The following is a 14,519-nucleotide window of genomic DNA, read 5'->3' as shown; positions in this document are numbered from 1 at the left end:
GCATCAGCCTAACACTATTCTCTAACAAAACCACAGTTAGAAGATGCAAGTTGGCAATGTCACCGTTTTTAAGAAACCCAGAGGAAGAATCCTCTAAATTGGAATTCTAATGACAGAAAAGATCAAGAAGAGAAGAGCAGGAAAAGCACACTGAACAGTACATAAACCTGCTGAATATAGGAGCACAGTAGCCACCAACACAAGTGAGTTTAAAACAGCAGAAATGGATAGGTGGCATCTGGGAAAGTCGTCTCACTGGTTCCAGTGGGAGGTTGGCCTAAGTAAGTTCCTCTAATAATATACTAGTAGAATAATATTATAATAATTACATTTGATTTAAATTAAAAATCAATATCAAAATGTCCTATAATATACATTTTACTCATTTACATTTTTTTTCATTCAAATGTAAAAAATAAAGCATTGAAATGAATAGATTAACAAGTAATGAAGCACAATAACTAAGGACAAAAAGCCCAATTATTACTACCACTTAAGGATTCCAAAATTAAACATTCCTTTTGGTGAAATGGAAGCTCCTACTTAAGAAATAAACAAGATGCTGAATTCTAAGCAGCACACGAAAGTCATTCAATCAATAAGAGGTAATGGCTATTTGACAAACCTTTGAAGCTTCCTATACATTACTACCTACTACAGCTGATGGAGGCCACATATGCCACCATATCAATATATTAAATATTTACTTTTAATAAGTCTAATAAAAATTACACACTTTATTGGAAATTAAATCTCCAGCTGTGACTTAAGCAACACCCCCCCCCCCCCCCCCCCCCCCCCCCCCCCCCAAATAAAGTATCCATGGCAAAAATTCAAAGCAGGCTGTATGGATACACCTTTTAACATTTATTATTAAATGAAATGTAATATAAAGAAAACCCAAGTGTCAATGCAAAAGGGTAGAAAATACAGCAAAGTGTACATATAGCCACTCAACCAACTTGTGTCCCATAAAAAAGGACTGGCAAAAGCAAAGCTTAATGTACTGTGAAATAAAAAATTAAAGGGTGACAAAAAAGACCACTTACAAAGCCGACACTTTTTCTGAGCACTTTTGCTAGAAAACTCAGCCAAACAGAAAAAAATTCTGGTTCAATCATGTCATACAAAGTTTGACAAAAAAAAGTAAATGTGGGGTTGTTTACTACTTGGCAATGCATCTATTCTGTAGCAATCTTCAATAGTTTATTCATACAGAATCTTACCTAAATATTCTAAATGCATCTATTGTAAGCTAAATTACTGGTAAATGGCATTATTCTCTTTCCTTTAACACCAGCACTGATATCCATGTAGTTCTAGCAAGTCTACGAAGACTAAAAATTTTTACTTAAGCTCGAAAATATTTTCATTACAATCCTATCAATGTTAAATTAGTAAAAGAAAAAAAAATTAGTAAAGATTATTTAGAAAAACAATGAAAATATAAGCTTAAACTGGCGACAATGTAATTCTTACTAGCTGGAGTGGGCCCTTGTCAGTAAGTGTCCATCAGTTTTAGATACACAAGCCGTGAAGAGTGTCACATCCTCAAGTTTGTCTAGTATCCTAACAGGACTATGTCCTAGCCTAATCTAATCTCGCCAAACCCTGTACTAGAACCTAGTGCTCTCCCACACCCATGTGAATTGTGCCTTAGATCTTCTCTCTACATGTTATAACCACGTCCCGATTTCTTCTCTTCAGCTGTCTACATTTCACTAGTACTGAGTCTTGTCAGCCTCCTCGTACATGGCCCCCGGTACCTCCTGGGGTGGGGGGGTCACTGGGGTGCTGGCAGGCTGGCCCTGGGGTGGGGGTACGGGGGCGTCCCGGTGGAACCAAGGGGTGTCTTTGAACAGGAACCACAGGTTGCAGAGCCAGACAAATAAGTTGAGAAAACCAAAGATCTGGAAAATTGAAATGAAAATTGAAATGTTTTGTTTTTTTTTTAATTTAAAAACAAATAAATTATTTCATATTATTGCTGATTTAAGCATGACTCTTCTTCAGAAAAAAAATGACAATTTTTTTAGGGAAAATCATTGAAAAAAGTTGTTTAAGGGCAAAGATCATAATAAAAGGTCTTTAAAAATAATTAACAGTTTAATTGTCAAATGAAACATTCAAAACGATTTTTAGAGAGGTATGTGTAAAAAGTTCACAAATTACTTTCATATAGAATATGTTCCTCTGTTTGATCTTAGTCTGTCTGTCTCTAACTCTTTCTCTGTAAGTCCATCTCCCTCTGTCTGTCTGTCTCTGTCTGTCTGTCTGTCTGTCTCTCTGTCAGTCCATCTCTCAATCTCTCTGTCTGTCTCTCTCTGTCTGTCTGTCTGTCTGTAGTCAGAGATCTAACCCCAACCCCAGACCTACAATAGACACATTGAGGCTGGCAAAGTCTCCCTCCCTGATCTGGGTGCATTCTGTCTTGGGAGCTGTACACAGGTGTGTCTTCATGAACTCATTGGGGTCAGAGTAGAACTTGAGTCCAGTCAAACCAGCCGCCCAGGCCGCCGAGGCTATCAGCCACATCAGACCAAATACTATGTGGACTATGAAGTCCTGGAGAGAGGAAAGAGAATGTCATAATAATAATAATAATAATAACAGGTGCGGATCAAGATACATTTTCTGACAAGCTTCTGAATTATCTTTATTGATCCATCCTCCTTTTTTGACTGTCTTCCGACAGAAAAAAATTAGATACCCATCAATGTAAACTTCAAAATCTGACCGTCTTCCAGAAGATCCTGAAGACGGCCTCAATCCGCCCCTGAATATATTTAGTCTAAAATTCATTTTAAAATGTGCTTTCACTTCACACTTCACGTATCCCCATCTTCCCAGTTGGGAAATAGGGCCACGACACTGTGACGCCATTCTGTGTGGTCTTTTGCTACATTACTAAATGTGCATCAGACTTGCCTCAAGGTCTTGAGAGTCCAATAACAAAGCATAGATTTTCTGGTGTAATATCACTCCCATCACTTGGTTACAAATATTTATAATCAATCTATAAAACACCAATTACTGTGTGACTGACAAACTTATACTTACTGAAAAAGATCTTTATTTTTTAACTTTAAATTCTGACTTTAAACAGAGGCTTGAGAAAGAGAGAAATATTACCACTTTTGGCCCCAAATCATTCTCTTTGAACTTGGCTGAGAAAAAGACGTAGGTGATAACAATGGCCAGACTGTACAGGAATGCCATGACACCAATGAACACATAGAACTGAGACGGCGCAGAGAAGTTGCCGTACACCATTCCTTTTACACCGCAGGTGGTAAATTCCTGGTTGTCTAAGCTGAAAAATATGGGACTTCATGTGTAAATTTGAACAGCATACCAGTATGATTTTGCCTTATAGGAAAAAAGTCAGAAGAAATAACTCAGTGGCCTTACAACTGATGGTTCATAGCTTTTTTTATTACTTGACGAAACTGTCTCTTAGGGAAAAAAAAGCAAAAAAAAAAAAAAAAAAAATTTCTCTTTGGCAGAGGTAAAAAAAAAAACCCACAGAGAATTTTTGAACTTGGACTAATCACATATAGGTCTGTTAGGCCCCATTCCCAAAGACACCATTGGTCTATGTAAATCGATCCAACTCTGTGGGGACTCTTGCTGAGTGCAAATTAATACATGTCACATCTCCTGGCATTGAGTAAAATACAGAAAAGCTGGAGATTATGGGAGTACAGTGAAAACAAGAGGAGGCGTGTCGTTCAGCTGATTGAATCTGGAGACAGTACCAGCAGAATGGCAGAGTTGGATCAGATGGTGTCTGTGAAAACGAGGTCATAGAATTCAACCACCAATTCTACACCTACACAAATGGATATGCTATCTTTAACTTGTCTACCCTTGCTGTTGCTGTTCCATTACAAACTACCCTCCACTCAGAGAAAGTGTTCACACTGGTTGTTGTGGCAAATGCAAATATTGCCAGAACCTGGAAAAATGAGGAAGCCAATACTGTAGACAAACGATTCATTAATATGGCAATGATTTTCTTGTATACTGTGAAATAGCTCATGCATCTAGCTACTACATGTATTATGGTAATAATTTGTTGCATTTCATCCATTTTGTGTAACTCAAAAGTATCTGTTACTGTTGTATCTTGTACAGTAGTATATAAATTTTTTATGTTTCATTTCAAAAGAAAAGCAGCACAGTTTTATAAATTTACAAAATAAATTTATCATTAAATACATGTGTCAAAATCACTCGAGTCTTACACAGAAATCAACTCTACATGTTTTACTTTCTAATGACAGTTGCAGGTACTCTCAAATTTAATTTACGAAATACAAAACTGCCCTTTTTATTTATCTTCTAACATTTCATTTTAATAAAAAAAAATTAATGCAATCAATTTTAACACAGTTCTGCTAATAACACTTCTTCCCTGTTTTAACTTTAAAATCCATTTGCTGACCCATCAAACTTATTATAATAATATTTCATTGTATCTGTATTTCTAGCTTGACATAAAAATGTACAATGAGATGGATGAGCTTACAAATTGAATAATCTTTATAAATCCCTTGGGGTACTTCAAGACATCAAAGTCCGCACCAGCAGCTATCTGGAAGGTCAATAGATGGCATTAGTGCATGGCAAAATCATAAATACTTTCAAAGTCATGGAGGTCAATTTCTGCACCAAAATAAATTGATTTTTTGCAATTCATTACCAGTGAGTGACCTGTTTGACTTAAAGGCCCCGATAAGTTTTATAATGCCAAAAACTAGTACATATTTTACAACATTCAAACTGTACAGAAGCTTAAAGTGGCAAATGATGAAAGGCAATATATTTTGTTCATCCTGAAAATTAAATGAGAAAAAAAAATTATAGGTTAAATTGCCTTAGGAGAAAAGTACTAACTGAAAACATAATCAAAACTTGTTTCAATTAGGACAAAAATTTGCCAATAATTGGCCCATTTATTTTGTCAGTTAAATTGTCTCACTTTTTGTCTTGTCTTGAATATATAAATGTGTTTAAGTGCAAAATAAATAAATAAATTAATTAAATAAATAAATGAATAAACTAAAATTTAAATAAAAGCAGAATAAAAACTCCATCAGTGTTCATTGGATTGTGCAGTGTCCATGAAAGGATCTCTGCTGTAATGAAATAGGCAGCAATCAATGCCAGCTATTACCAGCAACAGAACCCATCAGACTGCATGAGAAATCAATGAAATGACCTCTAATTTTCACAGAGTAATCCCAAACTGAAGTTGTTCAGGTGGTGGAGTTTTGATCTTTTTTAAAGCAGCTAATAGCATTATGCTGCATATGCCATACACATCCTATTAAATTAAAGCTGGTTCATCTGTTCAAACATTTAATTTAAGTTTATTTTCGCTAACTTAACCAACTTGACTGAAAAGACCTTTTTACAGTTTTCAGCTTCACCTAACGTAGATATATTCTCTGAATAAAATCCTCACATCAGGGATGCAGTTCTAGGTATATATTAATAAATCTTGGATGATTTGCTAGAAATCTCTTAGTAGACTTATTTGTATCTTGTGAAAAAACTACTAAGGAATGTATTTTTGTTAAACTTAACCTTGTTTTAGGCAGGAGAAGTGAAAACAATATAAAACATTCACAACCAACTTCAAATAAACAACTTACTAAAAAATCAAGTCTGACGTGACAGAAGATCAAAATAATTATTATTTTTCATTTCTGTGAAATTCCAAGCTCTTTTAATTCTCAGTTTATCTCTGAAATTTTTATACTATTACCAAAAGCTTCACATCACACTCAAAAGGCCTATCCAGGGTGGTGACAATACCCTTCCTTTCTTTTCAAAACCAAATACCCACCCAGTGAAGATACACACACACAGACACGCACACACACACACACAAAAAAAAAAAAAAAAAAAAAAAAGACTCACCATTCTGAACACCTCATTGCGATATTTCTGCCAGTTAAAAGGGAAAGAAATATGAATTAGCATTTATTAATTAATAAACACTTGCTTTCACTCATTGAGCCACAGAGCTTTCTTCACATTATAACAACTCTAAACCTTGTCACATCAAGCGTTTCAAATTATCTTGTTCTTAGGGGTCAGTCCCAATGAAACTCTCCTGGCATTGAGTAGAACATAGAAAAGCTGGTGATTATACCAGTACTCTGGAAACAATAAGAGTGTTAATTTTCGAATCTGAGAGAGTCTCCGCGGAGTTGGATCGATTCACAAAGAACAACAGTTTTATTGGGAATGAGCCCAAAGTAAATCGGTCCTGACTGAATAAGATATAATAGAGAAAAGGGTCACAGCAGTGCAACTGTTAGTCTGTTTTCATAGTTATGAATCTCCATAAAAAAATATATTAATGTCCTATTAGTATGTGGGAGGAATTACACAGCCTGCAATTACACAATGAAATTAATTTTGGTTTGGCATATTACATAAATCATGAATTGCTTTAACAATGACATAACCAGGCATGCAATTATACTTATTCTTTGGATGAAATACAACAATGAAAATGAAAGCACAACCATGATGCATAAACTTTGAATTATGGATCCAACAAGATGTAATATAAAAGGGAAAAAACATACTTTCTATTTAGCACATATTATACGTACATCGTACGCCACTCATTTCCATGACTCATCCTCTATACACTGCCATTGCTTCTAAAACTTATCTGTCAAAGGCCCAAATATTAATGTACAGTAAAGAAGAAATCAATGCTGGGCCAGCTCCAGGCAGACTTAAACCATGTTAATAATCTTCTCTAGCTGTTAGGTGGACATAGTATTTTACTGATATTTACTTCATTACCATATTATACTGGTCAGCGATTTTCACAGTACAAAACACTCCTCTTAACATATATAGACTTCAGTGGCTGATCAGTCTATTAAACTAGTAGTGACTTAAATCCATTCTCATACACACCATAGGTCTGCATAGATCGTTCCAACACTGAGGAATCTTGCCAAGTGCAATCAGCTTAACTGAATGACGTCTAATCCTGGCATTGAACAGAATACAGAAAAGCTGGAGATTATAAGAGAATATTGGAAACAATAGGAGGCATGTTATTCAGTTGAGCTGATTGCACTCTGCAAGAGCTGGATCGATCAATGTACACCTATGGTGTCTTTGGGAATGGGGCCTTTTTGTGGCAAAGTGTCTTTGGGAAAGGGGCTTTTTTTGTGGCAAAATGTACAAATTGGATATCATATTAACTCTACTGGAAATGCTAGTCACTATCTGGCAGACCACTGTACAACAAAACCAGAGGCATATACCAGTACTATTACAGTAATAGACAAAATCACCAAAGATGTGTACTTAACTCATGAAGCATGCCATAGATGGTAGACAATTATGTATAATACCAGAAATTACCAGTAAATGTCAGTGCTTCAATACTGGGATATAATCAGCAGCATGTATTACAATGATGTGATATGATTGTTCAACATATTCAAACCAGACAGATTTTTTGTTTTGTTGGTATTAAATTAGAGAAACAGGATATGGAAGTTTTGAATATGCATGAGCAAGTTGGGGTCATATGAAAGTACATTTAGTGAGTAAATATAGTAAAAACTTGTGAAAATTAAATTTTAACACAGATGACATATGTTGAAATTTATGAGCTACTACCGTACCACTCCAATTCAGCACAGCAATCAAGATAACATTCACTGCTGATTACACAATACAACTGATATTTAAGCAATGGGTAGGATACTAGGCATTTAACAGGGCTATTATTGCATATCAATTTGATTTATTATGCCAGACAAAAAGAAAAAAAAAGATGCCAATTAGCTTTCTGAACATGGCTGCTATTCAGATGTACTGGTAGACAAAAGCAGACCAGCTTAATATTTTTTCTCCATATACACCTTTTAAACAAAATCATTTTATCTTGAGTTAGTACATTCGTGAACATGTTAGAGACACACAGAAGTCAAACCAAGGAAAATACATTAATCATGATGTAAATGAGTTCATTTAATTACATTTTTTTTCTATATTCTGACATGCAGTTTTGTATTGTGACACACACATAAACCTACATCATGCATATTTAGTTTTGGCACATTGCTTTATTTTACATATACATGTAGTTTGTTCAGAAATGCAACATTGCTCTTCTAGCTGCCATCACCCTACTGTTGGATCCAAGTTATTTTTACACCTCAACTAGAAATCTCTCATGCCCACCTAGCTTATTAATTATTAATACACTGTACTACTACTACTAGTACAAACAAAATTTGGTGCTTGGGAACATTATCTAGAGGTAGCAGGAGCTTCACATCAGGTCCAATGCAGGCTAACTTGCTTGTTTGTATCTCACTCTTTTAGGCATGCGAAGTACTAATAAACACGTTAGATCTACAACTGAAACTTTAGAGCCCATTGACAGGGTATTTACTTCAGCTGTACAAGTGCTCATTTTAAACCCGAAGTTCTAGACAATAAGACAGGGTATCTAAAGCTCCCGCCTTACGCACACGATAAATTACTACATATATTAGCTAGTTTTATAACTAATTACAGTAATTTCCGAGTTTCACTTCATGAAAGCAAAAATGAATTTAATGCCGTCACATGACATTTCGAGTCAAACAACGACGACAAGATCGATCTTTTACACGTCAAGCTGTAGAATTGTTCGATATCTTGAACATAAAAGATGTGACAACACGCTAGCACCTTCTTGTAAGGTTTATGCTGCAATAATAATGTAATTTAAACATTCGATATATTTTCAAAATATTATTTAAAAAAACTTACGCCTCCTACGTCCATTTTTTCGGCTTTCTTTTTCTTCCGCAAACAATGTCTCTCGCGAGGTGATTAGTCAGATATGAAGAGTTGCTCTGCAGCAAAAATATCGAAATCAAAGAGGCATTTTGATTTGCCAAAATTAAATAAACTATCTATCTTGATATAAAACAATAACTCCTCAAAAAACATAGAATGGTTATATCTTAATTTATTTTAACCATCATTTATCTGAAATGCGTTTGCATTCAGAAGGAAGTAAATACAGACCTTGAAGAAATTTTGTGCGGTCCTGTTATTCACCTGCAAACAAGAAAGTCGCCGGCAGATCTCATCCATAAAAATGTAAGTAATTATTAACTAATAGGAAGCATTATATTCATCCAAGTAAGAAAATCTTCAAAAGCAATAAACAAATAGAGGGTTTATAATATTTTTGTGGCATTGGTTTGTTTGTCAAATACCCTTTTTGGCAAGAAAAACCGTCACGTGTATCTTGTCAAGTCATTCTGTCGTTGAGAGTTGACTGATGAAAAATGCTTGCAGTAGAAGATCTTGTTTCTTCACTGATTTTGTTATCTTATTAAATATGTCAATAAATTATTTTGATTTTTTTCATTTTACTTCATGGAAATTTGGCTTAGATCTGACCGTCAGTGTTTTGTTATGAATTCGTTTTTACTTATATTATGTTGCACACTTTTATTTTCAGCAAAATGTTTCTTACCCGATCTGAGTACGACAGAGGCGTAAATACCTTCTCCCCAGAAGGCAGGATATTTCAGGTGGAATATGCCATAGAAGCAATCAAGGTAAAATGGCGGAAGTACATGGTGCTTTATAAAGTTTACTGCCTATCCAATCCCTGCCCCTTCCTTAATCCTAGTCTCCCCCCCCCCTTCCCACTATGAAAGAAATAAAGAAAAGACAGCACAGTGCAAATGCTTTAACTTAGTCTTAGAAAAATAGATAAAACACAAAAGCTTTAAAATGACATTTCTGATTTATACCTGTAAAGTGCATTGAAATGTATTGTAGTTTAATGCCCTGTACAAGAAATTATGTTATTATTATTATCATTATCATCATCATTATTATTATGTTTGTCAAAGCACCAGGAAATGAAGGAACATTATCGTTGCCTAATATGTACCCTGCTGTCATTTGTGATTTTAACTGTCATATGTTCTGTGTTGTTTTAGCTTGGCTCTACTGCCATAGGTATTCAGACATCAGAAGGTGTGGTTCTTGCTGTAGAGAAAAGAGTGACGTCACCCCTCATAGAACCTTCCAGCATTGAGAAGATATTTGAAATTGATCACCATATAGGTAGGACTCATGAATAGTCCATATTTTAGATTCCATGCAGTGATTATTTATTTCTTATGCAATAATGAATCTTATTTTTGACCTCCTATGGACACAGATGTAAGTTTTATAAAACATCCCGTTGGTAATGATAAAGGGACCAACAGTGAATAGCCAATGATTTTCTTATACAATGATATATACATGATATATACAATGATATTCTTTTTTTTTTTTTTTGATTATTACAAAATGATTTAAAGACTGTTACTTTGCTTTGTTGAGTAATGTCTCATTCCCGATAAAACTATCATTCTATTTAGATCGATCCAACTCCATGAAGACTCTTGCTGAATAAAATCAAATTAACAGTCTAAACACACCTCCTCTTGGCATTCAGTAGAATACAAAAAAAGTTGGTGATTAAGCAAGTATGTTGGAAACAAGAAGAGGTGTTTTAATCTGTTAATTTGATTTCATTCTTTGAGAGTCCCCACGGAGTTGGATTGATCTATGTAGAACCATGGTTTCATTGGGAATGGGCCTTAATAAGTACTTCACTATTCCAGGCTGTGCAATGAGTGGTTTGATAGCAGACTCCAGAACCATGGTAGACAGAGCTAGGGTAGAGGCACAGGTAAGGGTTGTTATACTACATATACCTGAATTCTTCTCAACTCATAATTATGGTAGCATCACATCAAGGTCATAGTGATTTTTCTAGGCTGACTATTTTTACTACTGTTTTTATTATATAAGATTGGGTGATAGAGTACTGACAGATACAGTTCAGAAAAAATGCCTCATTTCATACCATACTTAGTATGCCATTTAGGTATTGTTATTTCATATTGGTTTCCAGATATAAATTCATATAATTTTAATGCCAACAGACTCAGTAGGCTATTACAGACTTCTGAAAATTTAGACAGAATTAAAAATCTCTCACTATTTACTGTTCGTTTCAGAATCACTGGTTTACATATAATGAAAACATGAGTGTGGAGAGTGTTACGCAGTCTGTCAGTAATCTAGCTCTAGCATTTGGTGATGATGATGCTGATCCTGGAGCTATGGTAAGTGTGTGTGTGTGTGTGTGTGTGTGTGTGTGTGTGTGTGTGTGTGTGTGTGTGTGTGTGCGCGCGCCTATGTGTGCCTGGGCTATGATATGTGTGACACAGTCAGTAGTCTAAATTCAAGGATTGTACTTTCAGATAACCTTAGTAACTGTTTATTACAGTTGATATGATGATTTGCAAAGTTTCATGCCAAAAAAGTTTAATCCGTGTATAGTGACATTTTCTTCTCAGACTACAGACTACAGATCTCCGTTTTCAATACCATTTGTGCTTTCATTCCTTAAAAGATCATGTGTGATGAACATTCCGCTTATTTTGCTACTAATTAAAAAAATATGCCTTCTGCTTTCAGAGTCGACCATTTGGAGTAGCTCTGCTGTTTGCTGGAATAGATGACAAGGGCCCACAGTTGTAAGTTTGTACTGAAATAATTGCCTTGATGTGGGCATTGACAGCAATATCTTTACTACACTAATTTTTTCCACAACAAAATACAAGAGAATTTGCATTTATAGTGGAGAAAGGGGTTTTCATTTCACCATTTTCAAACTTTTACTGCAACTGTCATAATTTTACAGATGAATGATGACTTGGTACTTGAACACAGTGGTACTATTTAAAAGAAATGTAGAGGTTAGGACATATTATTTTCTTGCACACCTCTGTAATACATATTTTGTGCTGGGGTTGCAGGTTTCACATGGACCCGTCTGGTACATTTATCCAGTATGATGCTAAAGCAATTGGTTCAGCATCAGAGGGAGCCCAGCAGACACTGCAGGAGGTTTATCACAAGGTAATATATATATTGTGCTTCCAGCATTGTGGGAGACGATTGGGGGAGGGGGGGGGGGGGGTTGGAGAGAGATAGATGACAAGGCAGACTCTAATGCGATATCAAACTGCTGAAATGTATTTTCATGTAGGAAATGTATTACAAGGAAAATACACTGTACTGACTTCATCAGCTGTGCTGTGCGCTCAAAGTTGCTGTTACTGTCACAGCGGTTTCTTAAATGAGTCGGAATTTCAGTTATCTGCACAGTGCGCTCCAATATAATTTCGTTTTCTTCTCGTTGTATAATCATAATTGATAACATGCACTAGTATCTTTTAATATAAAGGAAACACTTAAATTAGCATTATCCATGGTCCAACATGTATTCCATAATAACTATGATTAATCTTTCAGTCTATGACACTCAAAGAAGCCTGTAAGAATGCCTTAACTATTTTGAAACAAGTGATGGAAGAAAAGTTAAACTCATTAAATGTGGAGGTGAGTTGACAAGATTTGTAGCCAATAATTTCTTAAAATGTACTTAAATTTGATGATCATCCTTGATAAGAATAATTTCCCTTTTAACCTTTAGGTTGTAGATAGAATCTTTTTCTAAAGTTGTGCAAACCAGGGCCATTTTTGCTGAAGGTTTTGTAAGTTCTGGACTTAAAGCTTGGGTGTTTGAAAATATTTCTAGAATATTTTTGTTGCAGTTTGAGTTATTTATATTGAAATTTGTTTAAGTCCTGAATTATACCAGAGTGTGTGCTTTTTATTACTTGCATGTGAAAAATGGCTTTGGTTGACTAAATATTCTTATATAATGGATGTCCCTTACAAACATTTTTCTTTATATTTTAGTTGGCCACCGTGACACCGGCTGCAGGATACAAATTATTTTCCAAAGAAGAAATTGAGGATCTCATTAAAGACATATGAACTGTTCATCAGGAATTAAAAAATTAATATGACTAATTGCAAGGGAAGGAAGTTGTATATTATGATGTAAAATTATAGTGCATCAAATTGCTGCATTAAAAGCAGACTGAGTTGAACAATGTATTGTGTGCTGGACATTTGTGAGGCAGGGGGAAAGTAGAAAAAAAAAAGAACTTCATAGAAAACAAGATTTCCTAAATTCTGAAGGAGACAATAAGAATTGTTCTTGTGAAATGCAAGATAAAAAATATTCTCTCTGAAGCAAGGAAGCCAGTGAGCTTTCCAGCAGTCATTTTGATGGTCTCTTTGAGAAGAGGACAGCCTCGTGTTACAGATGGAAGGCTTGTTAAAATTCCTATGGCTGGCATCTTGATAAAATCCCCTCTGCCACCCCTGGTCATTGTCTTTAAACTGTGAAGATAAAAGTTTAGTCAGACTTGAATGCGCCCCATTATTGTGGACTGAGGAATTTCTTTTTTTTTTTTTTTTTTTTGGGGGGGGGGGTAATTTATTTCATAGAGATGGCAGCACCACAATATAATTTGAAAAACAATTTGTAAGTACCAATAAATGATGTCATTTTCCTAAATTGCACATTTCAGTTATAGATATTTGTCACTTCAAAGGTTTTTTCCTCGTTAAATATGTGAACACAACATGTCTTTACAAAAAAGATGCTAAGCCTTTATTCCATAGTATTTATACTAACAGGTCAATCCTACATTACATACATATAATGTCAGCAAAATGCTGCACAGTACTTCACCAAAAACAAGTTGAAAATTCTACACTGCTACATTGACGATAGTTCAAATATGAACATTGCTGATTGTGCAAGATGGTCATTCTACTTTTAGACTAATTCTTTATCACTCAAAGATAACCAATTTCTTTTTACAAAAAGACACATCAAGTACAAAACTATCACAGAAATAATAGCAAAATATCTTTGTATCATATATGCTAAATTATAAATGAAGTAAATAAATTCTATATAATTGTAAAACTACCAAAAAGCCACGCCGTGTGTAAAATGTGAGGAATGCCAGAGCTGCAATTAAAATCCAATTATGCCAGTATCCAGTTTTAGATTTTGTTTGTAAACCAACACCTTTATACTTGTAAGTTAAACAAAAGAGGAAAAAATATTTAAAAAACTACTTTAAACACTATTTGTTAATACATAATTCTGAATATGTAAAATTTAGTGATACATCTGATATCTATTTTACCATGACATACGGACTTATTCGAATCTGACTCCGTTTCTGCACCTATCTAGTCTGAATATGTACATCAAGAAATGGGGTTTTTAGTATTATGTTCATAGTGGACTATGATATGCCAGATTGGCAAATGGTTATAAACTTTTCCCAAAACTAGAGGATCAGAGAGGCGATACCGCCTCCGAATATTGTACCACCAGCTGGAGCAAGCGCATTCGTATAGACCTCCACATACACAAAATAAGGGACACAGCCACCAGTTTTGTGCTTGACAAGCTGTAAAAATGCAATCAACAAGAATTTTTAAACTTTTGCAAAAAATATATATGGTACAATCAAATTTAAGTTCTTCGTAAGATGTAAGATAGGTCAAGGGTCAATTTCAAG

At 34.9% G+C, this 14,519-nt stretch overlaps 2 protein-coding genes across 3 annotated transcripts; one reads left to right on the top strand and one right to left on the bottom strand.

Annotated features, from left to right (window-relative positions):
* Window positions 1-791: 791 nt before the first annotated feature.
* On the bottom strand, window positions 792-8,894 carry LOC106177039 (synaptophysin). Of its 2 annotated transcripts, none has more exons than XM_087016217.1 (6): window positions 8,809-8,894; window positions 4,532-4,597; window positions 3,837-3,958; window positions 3,133-3,313; window positions 2,377-2,565; window positions 792-1,910 (listed from the first exon to the last, which is right to left on the bottom strand). In XM_087016217.1, the coding sequence occupies exons 1-6, from the start codon at window positions 8,821-8,823 to the stop codon at window positions 1,722-1,724; spliced, it is 762 nt and encodes a 253-aa protein (XP_086872343.1). In that variant the 5' UTR covers window positions 8,824-8,894; the 3' UTR covers window positions 792-1,721. The 2 variants fall into 2 exon arrangements, with proteins under 2 accessions (XP_086872343.1, XP_086872342.1); XM_087016216.1 differs by lacking the exon at window positions 8,809-8,894 and adding an exon at window positions 5,929-6,006.
* Window positions 8,895-9,092: 198 nt separating this feature from the next.
* LOC106177094 (proteasome subunit alpha type-5) lies at window positions 9,093-14,290 on the top strand. Its single transcript, XM_013559775.2, has 9 exons — window positions 9,093-9,144; window positions 9,512-9,611; window positions 10,002-10,128; window positions 10,677-10,744; window positions 11,076-11,183; window positions 11,539-11,597; window positions 11,880-11,982; window positions 12,379-12,465; window positions 12,829-14,290. The coding sequence occupies exons 2-9, from the start codon at window positions 9,516-9,518 to the stop codon at window positions 12,904-12,906; spliced, it is 726 nt and encodes a 241-aa protein (XP_013415229.2). The 5' UTR covers window positions 9,093-9,144; window positions 9,512-9,515; the 3' UTR covers window positions 12,907-14,290.
* The last annotated feature ends 229 nt before the right edge of the window (window positions 14,291-14,519 follow it).

Source organism: Lingula anatina, chromosome 6, assembly GCF_051362555.1.
Source record: "Lingula anatina isolate TDL-2025a chromosome 6, LinAna3.0, whole genome shotgun sequence".
Classification (NCBI taxonomy): Eukaryota; Metazoa; Brachiopoda; class Lingulata; order Lingulida; family Lingulidae; genus Lingula; species Lingula anatina.
This window is presented reverse-complemented; position numbering and strand designations above follow the sequence as displayed.